The 19,541-nt window shown below is 51.0% G+C and overlaps 1 protein-coding gene across 1 annotated transcript; it reads left to right on the top strand.

Moving 5' to 3' along the window:
• The first annotated feature begins 13,777 nt into the window (after window positions 1-13,777).
• Window positions 13,778-16,045, top strand: LOC138667413 (oocyte zinc finger protein XlCOF7.1-like). Its single transcript, XM_069755630.1, has one exon. It carries the CDS (start codon window positions 13,909-13,911, stop codon window positions 15,787-15,789), a length of 1,881 nt encoding a protein of 626 aa, XP_069611731.1. The 5' UTR covers window positions 13,778-13,908; the 3' UTR covers window positions 15,790-16,045.
• The last annotated feature ends 3,496 nt before the right edge of the window (window positions 16,046-19,541 follow it).

Below are 19,541 nucleotides of genomic sequence, written 5' to 3'. Positions count from 1 at the left end.
TTTGCACGTCGGGTCCTGCATTTCTGACCACGCATGTGCGGCCAGAACTCCACCCCCTCCTCCCCGGGACTTTACAGTGGGCAGCGGACGCGTTGAAACACTGTGTCCGCTGCCCACGTTGTGGCGAATTTGCACGTCGTCGGTACGTCGGCCAACGCTTAGCGACGGCCCTGTACTGACGGAAGTGTGAAAGAGGCCTAACTTTAGCCCCAACACTAACCCTAACTATAGCACTAACCCTAACCTGCCTTATCTGTTTTTTTTACTTTTTAACAAGATGGCTGACTGACACAGCTGTTGCCAGCAGCACTTGTAACACTGTTTCTCCTCTAATCTCTCACTGACAGGAGATCTGAGGATAAACAGCGTTTTTATGAGGCAGATCACCCGGGAAAGTTCATTGCTACAACACACTTTCATAGTGATTTGTCTCATTGGCTGGTGTGATGCTGATGTCATCAGGACCTGAACCAATCGGGTCTCGATAAGGTCGGGGGGTCACAGTAAGGATTGTGTGTCAGAATCCCGTCATTATAGCTAGCGCCGATGTTTATCTACCGTTGGTGGTCACGAAGTGGTTAAGTTAAGGGTACCATCATTTCTGTCCAGGCCTATTTCATGAGGTTTTACCGCAACACCATGTCCAGACCACATATTACCACCACATAGTGACTGAAAACTACAATTCTGATCAGTAATTAGAAAAAAAAGCACCATACTATCACCATAAGTGCCATTATACACAGGAGATCTGTACTTAGTGCAGCGCCCCAGAGACCTGGTCGTTGCAGTATGGCCCCAAGGCGAGTAGCAGTACGTCCGATGGCACTAAGGAGTTCTCCTGACCAGGTATCACCAGAACACATTACACTTCACACTCCGGCCACTAGGGGGAGGAAAAGGCTTCATGTATTGGGCCACTCCCCACACTGGTAAAACTAGGGGCTGGAGAGGAAGTTAGTTAGAAGCTGACTGGGTTGGAACCAGGCAACATCCCGTGGCAGGGGGTGTTGCAGGGAGAAGACACAGGGGGGTCCCTGTCAGGCGTGGGAACCTGGCAGGTGCCTAGCGAACAGAGCAGAACGTTATGGAACCGCGCCTGCACACCTTGCGACGGTATCCTAAGAAAGAGACAAGAGGGGAAGAATATTGTGGAACAGTGTATACGAGATCAGCACAAAGGAGAGCCAGTAAGAGTCGTGCCGAGAGAGGAAGGCAACATCTTACTGAGGCGCGTAGTCGGTGGCCGGATCACCGTAGGAGTAACTGACTTCAGGCCTTACTTCAAATTCCGCTGGACAGTTAATTATAGGTTGGCTGTCTACCTTCTACACCTATGAAGACATAGGGGGCAACATTGGGAGAGGGGTGTCTCTAGGGTCCCGAAAGACCTCCAAGCCTTCCCATCAAACGGGTGGCATCCTAGCCATACTTCATCTGGGGGACGTTAGAAACTAGCAACATCTGGAACCAAAGAGAGAGAGAGAGAGAAAGCTGTAGAGAACGAACGAACGAGAGCAGCAGTTGTGAGGACTATCTCGAATGCTCAGCAGGGTAGGACTACAACACACAGGCGCTATTGGTAGGCAACGATTTCCATCTGTGAAGGAAACTCTGGATGTGCCCATCGGACCGGCCGGTCTCTGATAGCCCGGTTGAACGTGCTCTGGACTGAGTGTACTGAAGCCTTCAGTAAAAGGTAAAGAGACTGCAATCCTGTGTCCTCGTTATTGCCTGCACCTCACACCATCACAATCTACCTTATTGGGAAGCCCTGGGGACATACTTCACCTGTGGGAAGGTACACCATCCGGCTGCTATTCCATCACCCCAGCGGACCCCACAGCAGCGTCGGTCACCCTGACCGAACACCACAGGTGGCGTCACAAACTCCTGACAGACTGTACTACCACTTCCATTGGACGCCCCTTAGCAGGGTCGCGGACTGGGTCTAGCCACCATGACAGCCTCAGAACCGAACCAGAGAGGCCCGGTACCGAAACGACGTGGCCCTGTGTCTGGGGGCGCTCCACTTAGTATGCAGTGTCTGTGTACAGATAATACAGTGATCACTAGTGAAATTATACACAGGAGCTCTGTATACAGTATACAGTGTATAGTGTCAGTGTATAGGTAACACACTGACTCACCAGTGACGTCTCTAGGTGAAGTCCTTCATCTTTCATCCAGCACAGACCGCCATCATTTCATCCAGCCAGGACTTCTCTCTGCAGGAAATAACACAGTTATCTCGAGCTCCGCTTGTAGAATACATTACTTAATTTTTCCCAACTTCTACATTACACCACATGAAGAAAAAGAGGCGACATAGTGTCACTCACAGTACACAGTAACAGGACTTCCCCCCCATTTAAAACAGCGTCCTTAAAAAATAAAATAAATACATCACTGCAGTAATAATATCCCTAGATTAGCCCATATGGTAATAATATTCCCCATCCTGGCCACCGTGTGTCTCATTCCTGGCGTCAGCCATATGTTCTCCCATCCTGCCCTCATGAGTATCCATTCTGCCCCATATGATCTCCCCATCCTGCCCCATATGATCGCCCCATGTGATCTCTCCGTCCTGCCCCATCTTTCTCCATCATATCCATCCTGCCCCATGATCCTGCATGATCTGTCTCCAATTCTGCCCCCAGTGTCTCCAATCATGCCCCATGTCTCCATTCTGCCCCCTATGTCTCCAACCATGCCCCCATGTATGAAATCCTGCCACTTGTCTCCAATCATGCCCCATGTCTCCATTCTGCCCTCTGTCTCCAACCATGCCCCCATGTCTGCAATCCTGCCACTTGTCTTCAATCATGCCCCCTGTGTCTCCAATCCTCCCCCTTCTGTCTCCAGTCATGCCCCCATGTCTTTCATCATGCCCCGTATCTCCATTCTGCCCCGTGTCTCGCATTCTGCCCCAATGTCCAGCATTCTGCCCCAATGTCCAGCATTCTGCCCCTGTCACTGTGTCCAGCATTCTGCCCCTGTAACTGTGTCCAGCATTCTGCCCCTGTCACTGTGTCCAGCATTCTGCCCCTGTCACTGTGTCCAGAATTCTGCCCCTGTCACTGTGTCCAGCATTCTGCCCCTGTCACTGTGTCCAGCATTCTGCCCCTGTCACTGTGTCCAGCATTCTGCCTGTCACTGTGTCCAGCATTCTGCCCCTGTCACTGTGTGTCCAGCATTCTGCCCCTGTCACGGTGTGTCCAGCATTCTGCCCCTGTCACTGTGTCCAGCATTCTGCCCGTCACTGTGTCCAGCATTCTGCCCCTGTCACTGTGTCCAGCATTTTGCCCCTGTCACTGTGTCCAGCATTCTGCCCCTGTCACTGTGTCCAGCATTCTGCCTCCGGGTCTCACAGTCTGCCCCTGTGTCCAGCATTCTGCCCCTGTCACTTTGTCCAGCATTCTGCCCCTGTCTCTGTGTCCAGCATTCTGCCCCTGTCACTGTGTCCAGCATTCTGCCCCTGTCACTGTGTCCAGCATTCTGCCCGTCACTGTGTCCAGCATTCTGCCCGTCACTGTGTCCAGCATTCTGCCCCTGTCACTGTGTCCAGCATTCTGCCCCTGTCACTGTGTCCAGCATTCTGCCCCTGTTACTGTGTCCAGCATTCTGCCCCTGTCACTGTGTCCAGCATTCTGCCCCTGTCACTGTGTCCAGCATTCTGCCTGTCACTGTGTCCAGCATTCTGCCCCTGTCACTGTGTGTCCAGCATTCTGCCCCGTCACTGTCTGTCCAGCATTCTGCCCCTGTCACTGTGTCCAGCATTCTGCCCGTCACTGTGTCCAGCATTCTGCCCCTGTCACTGTGTCCAGCATTCTGCCCCTGTCACTGTGTCCAGCATTCTGCCCCTGTCACTGTGTCCAGCATTCTGCCCCTGTCACTGTGTCCAGCATTCTGCCCCTGTCACTGTGTCCAGCATTCTGCCCCTGTCACTGTGTCCAGCATTCTGCCCCTGTCACTGTGTCCAGCATTCTGCCCCTGTCACTGTGTCCAGCATTCTGCCCCTGTCACTGTGTGTCCAGAATTCTGCCTGTCACTGTGTCCAGCATTCTGCCCCTGTCACTGTGTCCAGCATTCTGCCCGTCACTGTGTCCAGCATTCTGCCGCTGTCACTGTGTCCAGCATTCTGCCCCTGTCACTGTGTCCAGCATTCTGCCCCCGGGTCTCACAGTCTGCCCCTGTGTCCAGCATTCTGCCCCTGTCACTGTGTCCAGCATTCTGCCCCTGTCACTGTGTCCAGCATTCTGCCCCTGTCACTGTGTCCAGCATTCTGCCCCTGTCACTGTGTCCAGCATTCTGCCCCCGGGTCTCACAGTCTGCCCCTGTGTCCAGCATTCTACCCCTGTCACTGTGTCCAGCATTCTGCCCCTGTCACTGTGTCCAGCATTCTGCCCCTGTCACTGTGTCCAGCATTCTGCCCCTGTCACTGTGTCCAGCATTCTGCCCCCGGGTCTCACAGTCTGCCCCTGTGTCCAGCATTCTGCCCCTGTCACTGTGTCCAGCATTCTGCCCCTGTCACTGTGTCCAGCATTCTGCCCGTCACTGTGTCCAGCATTCTGCCCCAGTCACTGTGTGTCCAGCATTCTGCCCCTGTCACTGTGTCCAGCATTCTGCCCCAGTCACTGTGTGTCCAGCATTCTGCCCCTGTCACTGTGTCCAGCATTCTGCCCCTGTCACTGTGTGTCCAGCATTCTGCCCCTGTCACTGTGTGTCCCGCATTCTTCCCCTGTCACTGTGTCCAGCATTCTGCCCGTCACTGTGTCCAGCATTCTGCCCCAGTCACTGTGTCCAGCATTCTGCCCCTGTCACTGTGTCCAGCATTCTGCCCCCGGGTCTCACAGTCTGCACCTGTGTCCAGCATTCTGCCCCTGTCACTGTGTCCAGCATTCTGCCCCTGTCACTGTGTCCAGCATTCTGCCCCTGTCACTGTGTCCAGCATTCTGCCCCTGTCACTGTGTCCAGCATTCTGCCCCCGGGTCTCACAGTCTGCCCCTGTGTCCAGCATTCTGCCCCTGTCACTGTGTCCAGCATTCTGCCCCTGTCACTGTGTCCAGCATTCTGTCCCTGTCACTGTGTCCAGCATTCTGCCCCTGTCACTGTGTCCAGCATTCTGCCCCAGTCACTGTGTGTCCAGCATTCTGCCCCTGTCACTGTGTCCAGCATTCTGCCCCTGTCACTGTGTCCAGCATTCTGCCCCTGTCACTGTGTCCAGCATTCTGCCCCTGTCACTGTGTCCAGCATTCTGCCCCTGTCACTGTGTGTCCAGCATTCTGCCCCTGTCACTGTGTGTCCAGCATTCTGCCCCAGTCACTGTGTGTCCAGCATTCTGCCCCTGTCACTGTGTGTCCAGCATTCTGCCCGTCACTGTGTCCAGCATTCTGCCTGTCACTGTGTCCAGCATTCTGCCCCTGTCACTGTGTGTCCAGCATTCTGCCCCTGTCACTGTGTCCAGCATTCTGCCTTTCACTGTGTCCAGCATTCTGTCCCTGTCACTGTGTCCAGCATTCTGCCCCTGTCACTTTGTCCAGCATTCTGCCCCTGTCACTGTGTCCAGCATTCTGCCCCCGGGTCTCACAGTCTGCCCCTGTGTCCAGCATTCTGCCCCTGTCACTGTGTCCAGCATTCTGCCTGTCACTGTGTCCAGCATTCTGCCCCTGTCACTGTGTCCAGCATTCTGCCTGTCACTGTGTCCAGCATTCTGCCCCTGTCATTGTGTCCAGCATTCTGCCCCTGTCACTGTGTCCAGCATTCTGCCCCTGTCACTGTGTCCAGCATTCTGCCCCTGTCACTGTGTCCAGCATTCTGCCTGTCACTGTGTCCAGCATTCTGCCCCTGTCACTGTGTGTCCAGCATTCTGCCCCTGTCACTGTGTGTCCAGCATTCTGCCCCTGTCACTGTGTCCAGCATTCTGCCCATCACTGTGTCCAGCATTCTGCCCCTGTCACTGTGTCCAGCATTCTGCCCCTGTCACTGTGTCCAGCATTCTGCCCCTGTCACTGTGTCCAGCATTCTGCCCCCGGGTCTCACAGTCTGCCCCTGTGTCCAGCATTCTGCCCCTGTCACTGTGTCCAGCATTCTGCCTGTGACTGTGTCCAGCATTCTGCCCCTGTCACTGTGTCCAGCATTCTGCCCCTGTCACTGTGTCCAGCATTCTGCCCCTGTCACTGTGTCCAGCATTCTGCCCCTGTCACTGTGTCCAGCATTCTGCCCCTGTCATTGTGTCCAGCATTCTGCCCCTGTCACTGTGTCCAGCATTCTGCCCCTGTCACTGTGTCCAGCATTCTGCCCCTGTCACTGTGTCCAGCATTCTGCCTGTCACTGTGTCCAGCATTCTGCCCCTGTCACTGTGTGTCCAGCATTCTGCCCCTGTCACTGTGTCCAGCATTCTGCCCGTCACTGTGTCCAGCATTCTGCCCCTGTCACTGTGTCCAGCATTCTGCCCCTGTCACTGTGTCCAGCATTCTGCCCCTGTCACTGTGTCCAGCATTCTGCCCGTCACTGTGTCCAGCATTCTGCCCCTGTCACTGTGTCCAGCATTCTGCCCCTGTCACTGTGTCCAGCATTCTGCCCCTGTCACTGTGTCCAGCATTCTGCCCCTGTCACTGTGTCCAGCATGGCCTCACAAAACCCATTCATACAAAGAAAACACAAACACTAAGTTCGTTTTGGATAAAAATGGCCGTGTAGTTTATTCAGGGTTACATAAGTTAAATAAATAAATACCAATAAATAAATACTTCAATTAAAACTCAATTTCCATATTACTCCAATAAACCAATCCACCCATACATGGGTGATTTTCCCACAATTAAACTACACGACAGTGCATTACAAACATTAAAAAAGGGGGAGGGAGTGCGGGCTTCTTCTTTTCTTCTTCACCAGCAGAATGACTAAATCCCCTGAAACCAGGGTTTTTATACACAAATATTTGGGCGCCCAGCACTTCAATAACCAATCAAAACAGTTAAAATTGGGCGCTAGGCAGAACATACACAAATATCTGGGTGCCCAGCAATTCAATAACCAATCAAAACAGTTAAAATTGGTCGCCAGGCAGACCAGAAGGAACTGGATAAAACCAGTTTCTCCTCACCTCATCTGACTGACCTGACCTCTAAATGACCCATAGAAAAATAGTCATATTAAAAACTATAGGGTCTATGAGGCCATGAGACCCCCGCTGTATTTCTTCTGGGTTCACGCGGGGGGCTAACATTCTGCCCCTGTCACTGTGTCCAGCATTCTGCCCCTGTCACTGTGTCCAGCATTCTGCCCCTGTCACTGTGTCCAGCATTCTGCCCCTGTCACTGTGTGTCCAGCATTCTGCCCCTGTCACTGTGTGTCCAGCATTCTGCCCCTGTCACTGTGTCCAGCATTCTGCCCCTGTCACTGTGTCCAGCATTCTGCCCCTGTCACTGTGTCCAGCATTCTGCCCCTGTCACTGTGTCCAGCATTCTGCCCTTGTCACTGTGTCCAGCATTCTGCCCCTGTCACTGTGTCCAGCATTCTGCCCCTGTCACTGTGTCCAGCATTCTGCCCCTGTCACTGTGTCCAGCATTCTGCCCCTGTCACTGTGTCCAGCATTCTGCCCCTGTCACTGTGTCCAGCATTCTGCCCCCGGGTCTCACAGTCTGCCTCTGTGTCCAGCATTCTGCCCCTGTCACTGTGTCTAGCATTCTGCCCCTGTCACTGTGTCCAGCATTCTGCCCCTGTCACTGTGTCCAGCATTCTGCCTGTCACTGTGTCCAGCATTCTGCCCCTGTCACTGTGTGTCCAGCATTCTACCTCTGTCACTGTGTCCAGCATTCTGCCCCTGTCACTGTGTCCAGCATTCTGCCCCTGTCACTGTGTCCAGCATTCTGCCCCCGGGTCTCACAGTCTGCCCCTGTGTCCAGCATTCTGCCCTGTCACTGTGTCCAGCATTCTGTCCCTGTCACTGTGTCCAGCATTCTGCCCCTGTCACTGTGTCCAGCATTCTGCCCCTGTCACTGCGTCCAGCATTCTGCCCTTGTCACTGTGTCCAGCTTTCTGCCCTGTCACTGTGTCCAGCATTCTGCCCTGTCACTGTGTCCAGCATTCTGTCCCTGTCACTGTGTCCAGCATTCTGCCCCTGTCACTGTGTCCAGCATTCTGCCCCTGTCACTGTGTCCAGCATTCTGCCCTTGTCACTGTGTCCAGCATTCTGCCCTGTCACTGTGTCCAGCATTCTGTCCCTGTCACTGTGTCCAGCATTCTGCCCCTGTCACTGTGTCCAGCATTCTGCCCCTGTCACTGTGTCCAGCATTCTGCCATTGTCACTGTGTCCAGCTTTCTGCTCCTGTGTGCAGCGTTCTGCCCCTGTGTGCAGCGTTCTGCCCCTGTGTGCAGCGTTCTGCCCCTGTGTCCAGTGTTTTGCCCCTGTGTCCAACGTTCTGCCCGTGTCCAGTGTTCTGCCCGTGTCAGCTTTCAGCCCCCCCCATGTCCAGCCTTCTGCCCCCCCCCGTGTCTAGCTTTCTGCCCCCCGTGTCCAGCTTTCTGCCCCCCCGTATCAAGCTTTCTGCCCCCCCATGTCCAGCTTTCTGCCCCCCCGTGTCCAGCTTTCTGCTCCACCCCCCATGTCCAACTTTCTGCCCCCCGTGTCCAGCTTTCTGCCCCCCTTGTGTCCAGCTCTCTGCCCCCCCTGTGTGCAGCTCTCTGCCCCCCCTGTGTCCAGCTTTCTGCCCCCATGTGTCCAGCTTTCTGCCCAGCTTTCTGTCCCCCCTGTGTCCAGCTTTCTGCCCTCACTGTGTCCAGCTTTCTGCCCCCCCTGTGTCCAGCTTTCTGCCCCCCCCTGTGTTTAGCTTTCTGCCCCCCTGTGTCCAGCTTTCTGCCCTCCCTGTGTCCAGCTTTCTGCCCCCCCCGTGTCCAGCATTCTGCCCCTGTCACTGTGTCCAGCATTCTGCCCCTGTCACTGTGTCCAGCATTCTGCCCCCGGGTCTCACAGTCTGCCCGTGTCCAGCATTCTGCCCTGTCACTGTGTCCAGCATTCTGCCCGTCACTGTGTCCAGCATTCTGCCCCTGTCACTGTGTCCAGCATTCTGCCCGTCACTGTGTCCAGCATTCTTCCCCTGTCACTGTGTCCAGCATTCTGCCCCTGTCACTGTGTCCAGCATTCTGCCCCCGGGTCTCTCACTCTGCCCCTGTGTCCAGCATTCTGCCCCTGTCACTGTGTCCAGCATTCTGCCCCTGTCACTGTGTCCAGCATTCTGCCCCTGTCACTGTGTCCAGCATTCTGCCCCTGTCACTGTGTCCAGCATTCTGCCCCTGTCACTGTGTGTCCATCATTCTGCCCCTGTCACTGTGTGTCCAGCATTCTGCCCCTGTCACTGTGTCCAGCATTCTGCCCCTGTCACTGTGTGCCCAGCATTCTGCCCCTGTCACTGTGTCCAGCATTCTGCCCCTGTCACTGTGTCCAGCATTCTGCCCCAGTCACTGTGTGTCCAGCATTCTGCCCCTGTCACTGTGTCCAGCATTCTGCCCCTGTCACTGTGTCCAGCATTCTGCCCCTGTCACTGTGTCCAGCATTCTGCCCCAGTCACTGTGTGTCCAGCATTCTGCCCCTGTCACTGTGTCCAGCATTCTGCCCCTGTCACTGTGTCCAGCATTCTGCCCCTGTCACTGTGTCCAGCATTCTGCCCCTGTCACTGTGTCCAGCATTCTGCCCCTGTCACTGTGTCCAGCATTCTGCCCCTGTCACTGTGTGTCCAGCATTCTGCCCCTGTCACTGTGTGTCCAGCATTCTGCCCCTGTCACTGTGTGTCCAGCATTCTGCCCGTCACTGTGTCCAGCATTCTGCCCCTGTCACTGTGTCCAGCATTCTGCCCCTGTCACTGTGTCCAGCATTCTGCCCTTGTCACTGTGTCCAGCATTCTGCCCCTGTCACTGTGTCCAGCATTCTGCCCCTGTCACTGTGTCCAGCATTCTGCCCCTGTCACTGTGTCCAGCATTCTGCCCCTGTCACTGTGTCCAGCATTCTGCCCCTGTCACTGTGTCCAGCATTCTGCCCCTGTCACTGTGTCCAGCATTCTGCCCCTGTCACTGTGTCCAGCATTCTGCCTGTCACTGTGTGTCCAGCATTCTGCCTCTGTCACTGTGTCCAGCATTCTGCCCCTGTCACTGTGTCCAGCATTCTGCCTCTGTCACTGTGTCCAGCATTCTGCCCCTGTCACTGTGTCCAGCATTCTGCCCCCGGGTCTCACAGTCTGCCCCTGTGTCCAGCATTCTGCCCTGTCACTGTGTCCAGCATTCTGTCCCTGTCACTGTGTCCAGCATTCTGCCCCTGTCACTGTGTCCAGCATTCTGCCCCTGTCACTGTGTCCAGCATTCTGCCCTTTTCACTGTGTCCAGCTTTCTGCCCTGTCACTGTGTCCAGCATTCTGCCCTGTCACTGTGTCCAGCATTCTGTCCCTGTCACTGTGTCCAGCATTCTGCCCCTGTCACTGTGTCCAGCATTCTGCCCCTGTCACTGTGTCCAGCATTCTGCCCTTGTCACTGTGTCCAGCATTCTGCCCTGTCACTGTGTCCAGCATTCTGTCCCTGTCACTGTGTCCAGCATTCTGCCCCTGTCACTGTGTCCAGCATTCTGCCCCTGTCACTGTGTCCAGCATTCTGCCCTTGTCACTGTGTCCAGCTTTCTGCTCCTGTGTGCAGCGTTCTGCCCCTGTGTGCAGCGTTCTGCCCCTGTGTCCAGTGTTTTGCCCCTGTGTCCAACGTTCTGCCCGTGTCCAGTGTTCTGCCCATGTCAGCTTTCAGCCCCCCCCATGTCCAGCCTTCTGCCCCCCCCGTGTCCAGCTTTCTGCCCCCCCGTGTCCAGCTTTCTGCCCCCCCGTGTCCAGCTTTCTGCCCCCCCATGTCCAGCTTTCTGCCCCCCCGTGTCCAGCTTTCTGCCCCCCCTGTGTCCAGCTTTCTGCTCCACCCCCCATGTCCAACTTTCTGCCCCCCCCGTGTCCAGCCTTCTGCCCCCCCTGTGTCCAGCTCTCTGCCCCCCCCTGTGTGCAGCTCTCTGCCCCCCCGTGTCAAGCTTTCTGCCCCCATGTGTCCAGCTTTCTGCCCAGCTTTCTGTCCCCCCTGTGTCCAGCTTTCTGCCCTCACTGTGTCCAGCTTTCTGCCCCCCCTGTGTCCAGCTTTCTGCCCCCCCCCTGTGTTTAGCTTTCTGCCCCCCTGTGTCCAGCTTTCTGCCCTCCCTGTGTCCAGCTTTCTGCCCCCCCTGTGTCCAGCATTCTGCCCCTGTCACTGTGTCCAGCATTCTGCCCCTGTCACTGTGTCCAGCATTCTGCCCCTGTCACTGTGTCCAGCATTCTGCCCCCGGGTCTCACAGTCTGCCCCTGTGTCCAGCATTCTGCCCTGTCACTGTGTCCAGCATTCTGCCCCTGTCACTGTGTCCAGCATTCTGCCCCCGGGTCTCACAGTCTGCCCCTGTGTCCAGCATTCTGCCCTGTCACTGTGTCCAGCATTCTGCCCCTGTCACTGTGTCCAGCATTCTGCCCCTGTCACTGTGTCCAGCATTCTGCCCCTGTCACTGTGTGTCCAGCATTCTGCCTCTGTCACTGTGTCCAGCATTCTGCCCCTGTCACTGTGTCCAGCATTCTGCCCCTGTCACTGTGTCCAGCATTCTGCCCCTGTCACTGTGTCCAGCATTCTGCCCCCGGGTCTCACAGTCTGCCCCTGTGTCCAGCATTCTGCCCTGTCACTGTGTCCAGCATTCTGTCCCTGTCACTGTGTCCAGCATTCTGCCCCTGTCACTGTGTCCAGCATTCTGCCTTTCACTGTGTCCAGCATTCTGCCCCTGTCACTGTGTCCAGCATTCTGCCCCCGGGTCTCACAGTCTGCCCCTGTGTCCAGCATTCTGCCCGTCACTGTGTCCAGCATTCTGCCCCTGTCACTGTGTCCAGCATTCTGCCCTTGTCACTGTGTCCAGCTTTCTGCTCCTGTGTGCAGCGTTCTGCCCCTGTGTGCAGCGTTCTGCCCCTGTGTGCAGCGTTCTGCCCCTGTGTCCAGTGTTTTGCCCCTGTGTCCAACGTTCTGCCCATGTCCAGTGTTCTGCCCGTGTCAGCTTTCAGCCCCCCCCATGTCCAGCCTTCTGCCCCCCCCGTGTCCAGCTTTCTGCCCCCCGTGTCCAGCTTTCTGCCCCCCCGTGTCCAGCTTTCTGCCCCCCCATGTCCAGCTTTCTGCCCCCCCGTGTCCAGCTTCCTGCCCCCCCTGTGTCCAGCTTTCTGCTCCACCCCCCATGTCCAACTTTCTGCCCCCCCGTGTCCAGCTTTCTGCCCCCCCCCTGTGTCCAGCTCTCTGCCCCCCCCTGTGTGCAGCTCTCTGCCCCCCCTGTGTCCAGCTTTCTGCCCCCCTGTGTCCAGCTTTCTGCCCAGCTTTCTGTCCCCCCTGTGTCCAGCTTTCTGCCCTCACTGTGTCCAGCTTTCTGCCCCCCCCCTGTGTCCAGCTTTCTGCCCCCCCTGTGTTTAGCTTTCTGCCCCCCTGTGTCCAGCTTTCTGCCCTCCCTGTGTCCAGCTTTCTGCCCCCACCCCTGTGTCCAGCTTTTTGCCCCCCCAGTGTCCAGCTTTCTGCCCTCCCTGTGTCCAGCTTTACTGCCCTGGGCCCCCCCGGATCGCCGCTCTCAATAAATAACCTGCACACTGCGCCTGACGTCAGTTGCCAGCCTCAGGCCCGCACGTCAATAGCGTTATGCGGCTCCCTCTGCTCACCGGGCCCCATACACCAGTCACGGCTGTAATGCCCTGATGGCGGCCCTGTTTGAGCCACTAGTGTGTGGGAACCTCTGTTTCTACATTGACAGATGATGGACCTGAGTGGGGACTTGGCTTTTTGTGAGATGAGAAAAGGTATTATTTTCGCATACATAACATTGATTGGTTTCTTTTTATTCGATAGTTGGGAGGCAGAATGAACAAACAGTTGAACACCACGCACTACTGGCTCATCCAACAAGGTTTTCAATTAGACTGTGAACATTGTCTTGATGAATAATTAAAGGGAACCTGTCACCCCTCAAAATGGAAGGTGAGCTAAGCCCTTTGTCATCAGAAGCTTATCTACAGCATTCTGTAATGCTGTAGATAAGCCCCCGATGTTACCTGAAAGATAATTAAAAGAGGTTAGATTATACTCACCCAGGGGCGGTCCCGCTGCGGTGGGCTTCACTGGTCCGGTCTGGCGCCTCCTATCTTCATTCCATGATGTCATCTTCCGGTCTTCACACCGCGGCTCTGGCGCAGGCATACTTTTATCTGCCCTGTTAAGCGCAGAGCAAAGTACTGCAGTGCGCAGGCGCCGGGAAAGGTCAGAGAGGCCTGGCACCTGCGCACTGCAGTACTTTGCTCTGCCCTAAACAGGGCAGACAAAGTACGCCTGCGCCGGAGCCACACCGTGAAGACCAGAAGAGGACATCATGGAATGAAGATAGGAGGCGCTGGACCAGACCAGCGACGACCTTCGGACCGGACCGCAGCGGGACCGCCCCTGGCTGAGTATAATCTAACCTCTTTTTATAATTTTTCAGGTAACATCGAGAGATTATCTACAGCATTACAGAATTCTGTGGATAAGCCCCGGATGACTGGGCTTGGCTCACCTTCCATTTTGGGGGTGACAGGTTCCCTTTAAAGTTTTTTACATAGCTTGCCATTTTTATGGACAGTTTTAGTAGAAATGTTCAAAAATATAAAACTCAAGGATATGTTATTAAAAAAAATATTTTTTGTCTTGGCAGATGACTGTACCAGGAGATCAGAAGGACAGCTGACATCTTCAATTTTTAAATCTGATAATCTTGAGATCCTACAAGATACAACTAAAGTGATTGCTGTTACTCCAGATATATCGACATCCATTCACAGCAAATATCTGTCATCCGATCCTATGAAACAGGTCCCATCTTCTGATTCATTACTGACTACTAAGGAAAATCAAAGTCACAAAAGAGGCATTAAAAAACAAACTGCTCCTAAAGCAAAGAAGTCATATTCATGTTCAGAATGTGGGAAATGTTTTAACCAGAAATCAGATTTGGTTAATCACCGTAGAATTCACACAGGGGAGAAGCCTTTTTCCTGTTCAGAATGTGGGAAATGTTTTAACCAGAAAGGGAATCTAGTACGTCACCAGAGAACTCATACAGGGGAGAAGCCCTTTTCCTGTTCAGAATGTGGGAAATGTTTTACCCACAAAGAGAAACTTGTTACACACCAAATAAATCACACAGGGGAGAAGCCTTTTTCCTGTTCAGATTGTGGGAAATGTTTTAACCATAAATCAGATTTGGTTAATCACCATAGAATTCACACAGGGGAGAAGCCTTTTTCCTGTTCAGAATGTGGGAAATGTTTTAGCCAGCAAAGGAATCTAGTAAGTCATCAGAGAACTCATACAGGGGAGAAGCCTTTTTCCTGTTTAGATTGTGGGAAATGTTTTAACAAGAAAGGGAGTCTAGTTAGTCACCAGAGAACTCATACAGGGGAGATGCCTTTTTCCTGTTCAGATTGTGGGAAATGTTTTAACCAGAAAGGGAATTTAGTTAGTCACCAGAGAACTCATAGAGGGGAGAAGCCTTTTTCCTGTTCAGATTGTGGGAAATGTTTTAACCTGAAAGGGAGTCTAGTTAGTCACCAGAGAACTCATACAGGGGAGATGCCTTTTTCCTGTTCAGAATGTGGGAAATGTTTTAACCATAAATCAGATTTGGTTAATCACCATAGAATTCACACAGGGGAGAAGCCTTTTTCCTGTTCAGAATGTGGGAAATGTTTTAGCCAGCAAAGGAATCTAGTAAGTCACCAGAGAACTCATACAGGGGAGAAGCCCTTTTCCTGTTCAGAATGTGGGAAACGTTTTACCCACAAAGAGAAACTTGATATACAACAAATAGCTCATACAGGGGAGAAGCCTTTTTCCTGTTCAGAATGTGGGAAATGTTTTAACAAGAAAGGGAGTCTAGTTAGTCACCAGAGAACTCATACAGGGGAGAAGCCTTTTTCCTGTTCAGATTGTGGGAAATGTTTTAACCTGAAAGGGAGTCTAGTTAGTCACCAGAGAACTCATAAAGGGGAGATGCCTTTTTCCTGTTCAGAATGTGGGAAATGTTTTAACCAGAAATCAGATTTGGTTAATCACCGTAGAATTCACACAGGGGAGAGGCCTTTTTCCTGTTCAGAATGTGGGAAATGTTTTAGCCAGAAAGGGAATCTAGTTAGCCACCAGAGAAATCACACAGGACAGAAGCCTTTTTCCTGTTCAGAATGTGGGAAATGTTTTAATCAGAAAGGGAGTCTAGTTAGTCACCAGAGAACTCATACAGGGGAGATGCCCTTTTCCTGTTCAGAATGTGGGAAATGTTTTAACCAGAAATCAGATTTGGTTAATCACCGTATAATTCACACAGGGGAGAAGCCTTTTTCCTGTTCAGAATGTGGGAAATGTTTTAACCAGAAAGGGAATCTAGTTAGCCACCAGAGAAATCACACAGGACAGAAGCCTTTTTCCTGTTTAGAATGTGGGAAATGTTTTAATCAGAAAGGGAGTCTAGTTAGTCACCAGAGAACTCATACAGGGGAGATGCCCTTTTCCTGTTCAGAATGTGGGAAATGTTTTAACCAGAAATCAGATTTGGTTAATCACCGTAGAATTCACACAGGGGAGAAGCCTTTTTCCTGTTCAGAATGTGGGAAATGTTTTAGACAGAAAGGGAATCTAGTTAGTCACCAGAGAACTCACACAGGGGAGAAGCCTTTTTCCTGTTCATAATGTGGGAAATGTTTTAAATGGAAACAGATTCTTGTTAGACATCAGTGCAGTCACACAGAGGAGAACCCTTTTTCGTTTTCTTAATGTGGGAAATATTTTACTTGGAAACCAACTGTTGATAAACATCAGAGACGTCACATAGGGGAGAAGCCTTTTTTATGTTCATAATGTTGGAATAGTTTTAACCAAAACTTAATCTTTTTAAAGGGGTTGTCTCTTGTCATTCCTCATGTTTGCTGACAAAAGGATAAAATTAAACTTTATTAATGCTAAATGTAAAACTATACCCATAATTCACCCCCTTAAGGTTAGTCAGTAGGTGACTAATAGAAAAAACATGTACCCCACAGTTCAGTATATAGGGTGAGGTGACGTATATACACTCACTCTCCAAGCCTCTCATTTCTATGGGTTTCATGGTGGCTACGTTCACACTAGCGTTGCGCCGCCCTGCGTCGGCGACGCAACGCGCGACGCACGGAAAAACACGCGCAAACGCGCGCAAAAACGCGCGCGTTTTGCGACGCGTGCGTCGTTTTTTGACGAAATCGGACGCAAGAAAAATGCAACTTGTAGCGTTTTCTTGCGTCCGACGCTAGCGTCTAAAACGACGCACGTGTCGGAAAACGCGTGCAAAAAGATGTTAAACATAGGGGCGCGTCGCCGCTGCGTCGCCGCTGCGTCGCCGACGCAACAGCGACGCGACGCTAATGTGAACGTAGCCTGTCCTCACCAAAGGCGACTCATCAGGAGACTATTTAATATTGACCTATATTGAAGTGAGACAAGACGAAAAAAACCAAAATCATGTATCATGTTATCCGAAACAGTCAGAAAACCAGCCACATATTGGCAGATCCCAGAACTCAAACTATATACTTCGTAAGTTTATAAGCCACTCCAGTGTCAGGAATAGATAGTATGTGACAATACAGTATAATTCTTGTGTTTTCCTCGTGTAGGGACTGCCCTAGTTTGGTGTTGTAACAGCTGTTAATTAGCAGTACAGACAAATTGTCCTAGACTAAACTCAGTTTTCAGATGGCCCAATATGTACCACTCAGGGAAAACTTACCTGCTCCAAAAATCAATAGCAGCTTCTAACTAATGGCTATGCTGCGGTCTGTCAAGGAATGAGTGCAATATCGTTATAAATACTAGGGATGTGTGCAATCATAATGTCTGGGAGATCTGTGCCATTATTTAGTATGAATATGGAGATTATCTCTGAAATTTAAGTGTTCCCTGAGCAGTATATACTGTATTTTCATATACTATCTATTCCTGACACTGGAATGGCTTATAAACTTACAAAGTATATAGTTTGAGATCTGGGATCTGCCAATATGTGGCTGGTTTTCTGACTGTTTCCGATAACATGATACATGATTTTAGTTTTTTTTTTGTCTAGTCTCGCTTGAATATAGGTCAATATTAAATAGTCTCCTGATGAGTCGCCTTTGTGAGGACGATGAAACCCGTAGACATGAGAGGCTTGGAGAGTGAGTGTGTATACGTCACCTCATCCTATATATTGAACTGTGGGGTATATGTTTTTTCTATTAGTCACTTTCTGATTAACCTTCAGGGGGTGAATTATGGGTATAGTTTTACATTTGGAATTAATAAAGTTTAGTTTTATCCTTTTGCCACTGAATCTTCTAATCAAGGGATCATTTTATATATAATTATATCTTAGAATTTTTTTTCTCAGTGAACTCATTCCTCATGTTTGGCCTCATTAAAATAAAAACACTCATACTCCTCTGGCAGCCGGCTCCACTTCAGCGGTGACGAGACTCGCTGTCCCGGGGCTTATGTGAGGTTGTTACATCACATGAGCCCTGCACCCGATCAGCAGCAGCTTCACTGCTCCTTCCTTCGGATGTATTGAACATGAACAGGAAGCCAGGGCCGCGGCTGCTCTCTGCCTCATGATGGTTGATTTGTCTGAAGGTGGGGACAGTGACGTCAGCGCTGATTGGGCACAGGGCTCACATGATGTAAAAACCTCAGAAGAGCCTCAAGAACCCAAGCGCCAACACCAGTGAAATGGCGCCACTTTGGGAGGTTTCTATGATTTTTATTTTAACAGGCCCAAACATGAGGACTGAGAAGGGCTTGTCCAACTAGTTGTCACACAGGGAAAAGCCATTATTATACTTGGAGGGTGAGAAATGAATTACAGGAAAATCGTATTTTCCTCAGACTGGGAGAAACTATATATGTTATTGACAAACTGTACAAAAACATGATGCGTGCATTCAAGAATCGAATATTACCGTATATGGGAGTTTTATAGAATAAACAAAATACCAACAGAAAATAAATGACCCGAAACAAACATTTATCAGTAAAAATAACTCATCTTTATTAAGTATAAAAAAAATTGCGCCATTTTCTCATACCCGTCGCGTCTCCACTTTTCATGATCTCGGGTTGGGTGAAGGCTCATTTTTTGCTGAGCTGATTTTTTTAATAATACCATTCTGGGGGTAATTTTTTTTGTATTGATAGATCGGGCAATTCTGAACGCGGCGATACCAATTATGTATATGTTTGATTTTTTTTAATTGTTTTATTTTGAATGGGGCGAAAGGGGTGATGTGAACTTTTATATATTTTTTATTTTTTTTATATTTTTTAAAACTTTTTTTTACTTTTGGCATTGTGAAGACATGCAGCATTGTATCTGTTAAGGGGAGAATGTATGGCATATGAAGATAAATTTAAATCAATCCTATATGGACGCTTTGCTTAACATTAGACTCGTGTAGCTTTAAGGTTTTCTGATTCACTGTCATAAGACCACATTCTGTTGATTACTCTGTACCAGGATGTACCAAGATCTGTGTAAATCCCTTAGTCTTATCGAGAGTAAATGTATCTGCACGAAGGTGAATTGATCCCCAATAAACCAAAGATAAGTAGAATGCGTGCATAGACAGATGTCAGCTTGACCCAAAGCCATTAGGGCGATAACGGTACAGAAATAGACTAAAAGCAATAATCATTAGAATAATGGTCCAATGATAATAAAGATAATAACATAGAACATGTAAGATCAAAAGAGTTTTGTGATAAGTGTTAAGTTGGAAAAACCCATGATGTAATGTGCTGAGACAGGGAACCAATTTTTCCCATAAAAAGAGCGGTCCGACCAATAAAGATCAGAAATCTTTGAGAGACAATTGCTTGCATTTGTGTCCTGATTTCTCCAGTCATAATACCTCACATCCAATTTGGAAGCAGACAACTAAGATGAGAACACACGCATCCCGTGTGCCCTAACATATCTTAATTAAACAGACAACTATTTTTAACAAGCAAAGAATAATAGAATGTTATCTGTATGTTGGCTTTCAAATGTAAAGGTACCGTCACATTTAGCGATGCTGCAGCGATCTAGACAACGATCCCGATCGCTGCAGCGTCGTTGTTTGGTCGCTGGAGAGCTGTCACACAGACAGCTCTCCAGCGACCAACTAAGCGAAGTCCCCTGGTAACCAGGGTAAACATCGGGTTACTAAGCGCAGGGCCGCGCTTAGTAACCCGATGTTTATCCCGGTTACCAGCGTAAACGTAAAAAAAAAAAAACACTACATACTTACATTCCGTTGTCTGTCCCCCGGCGCTGTGCTTCTCTGCACTGACAGTGAGCGCCAGCCGGAAAGCACAGCGGTGACGTCACTGCTGTGCTCTGCTTTCTGGCCGGCGCTTACACAGTGCAGAGAAGCACAGCGCCGGGGGAC

Source organism: Ranitomeya imitator, chromosome 2, assembly GCF_032444005.1.
Source record: "Ranitomeya imitator isolate aRanImi1 chromosome 2, aRanImi1.pri, whole genome shotgun sequence".
In the NCBI taxonomy this organism is placed as follows: domain Eukaryota; kingdom Metazoa; phylum Chordata; class Amphibia; order Anura; family Dendrobatidae; genus Ranitomeya; species Ranitomeya imitator.
The sequence above is the reverse complement of the archived record's forward strand: the minus strand, read 5'-3'. Positions and strand labels throughout refer to the sequence as shown.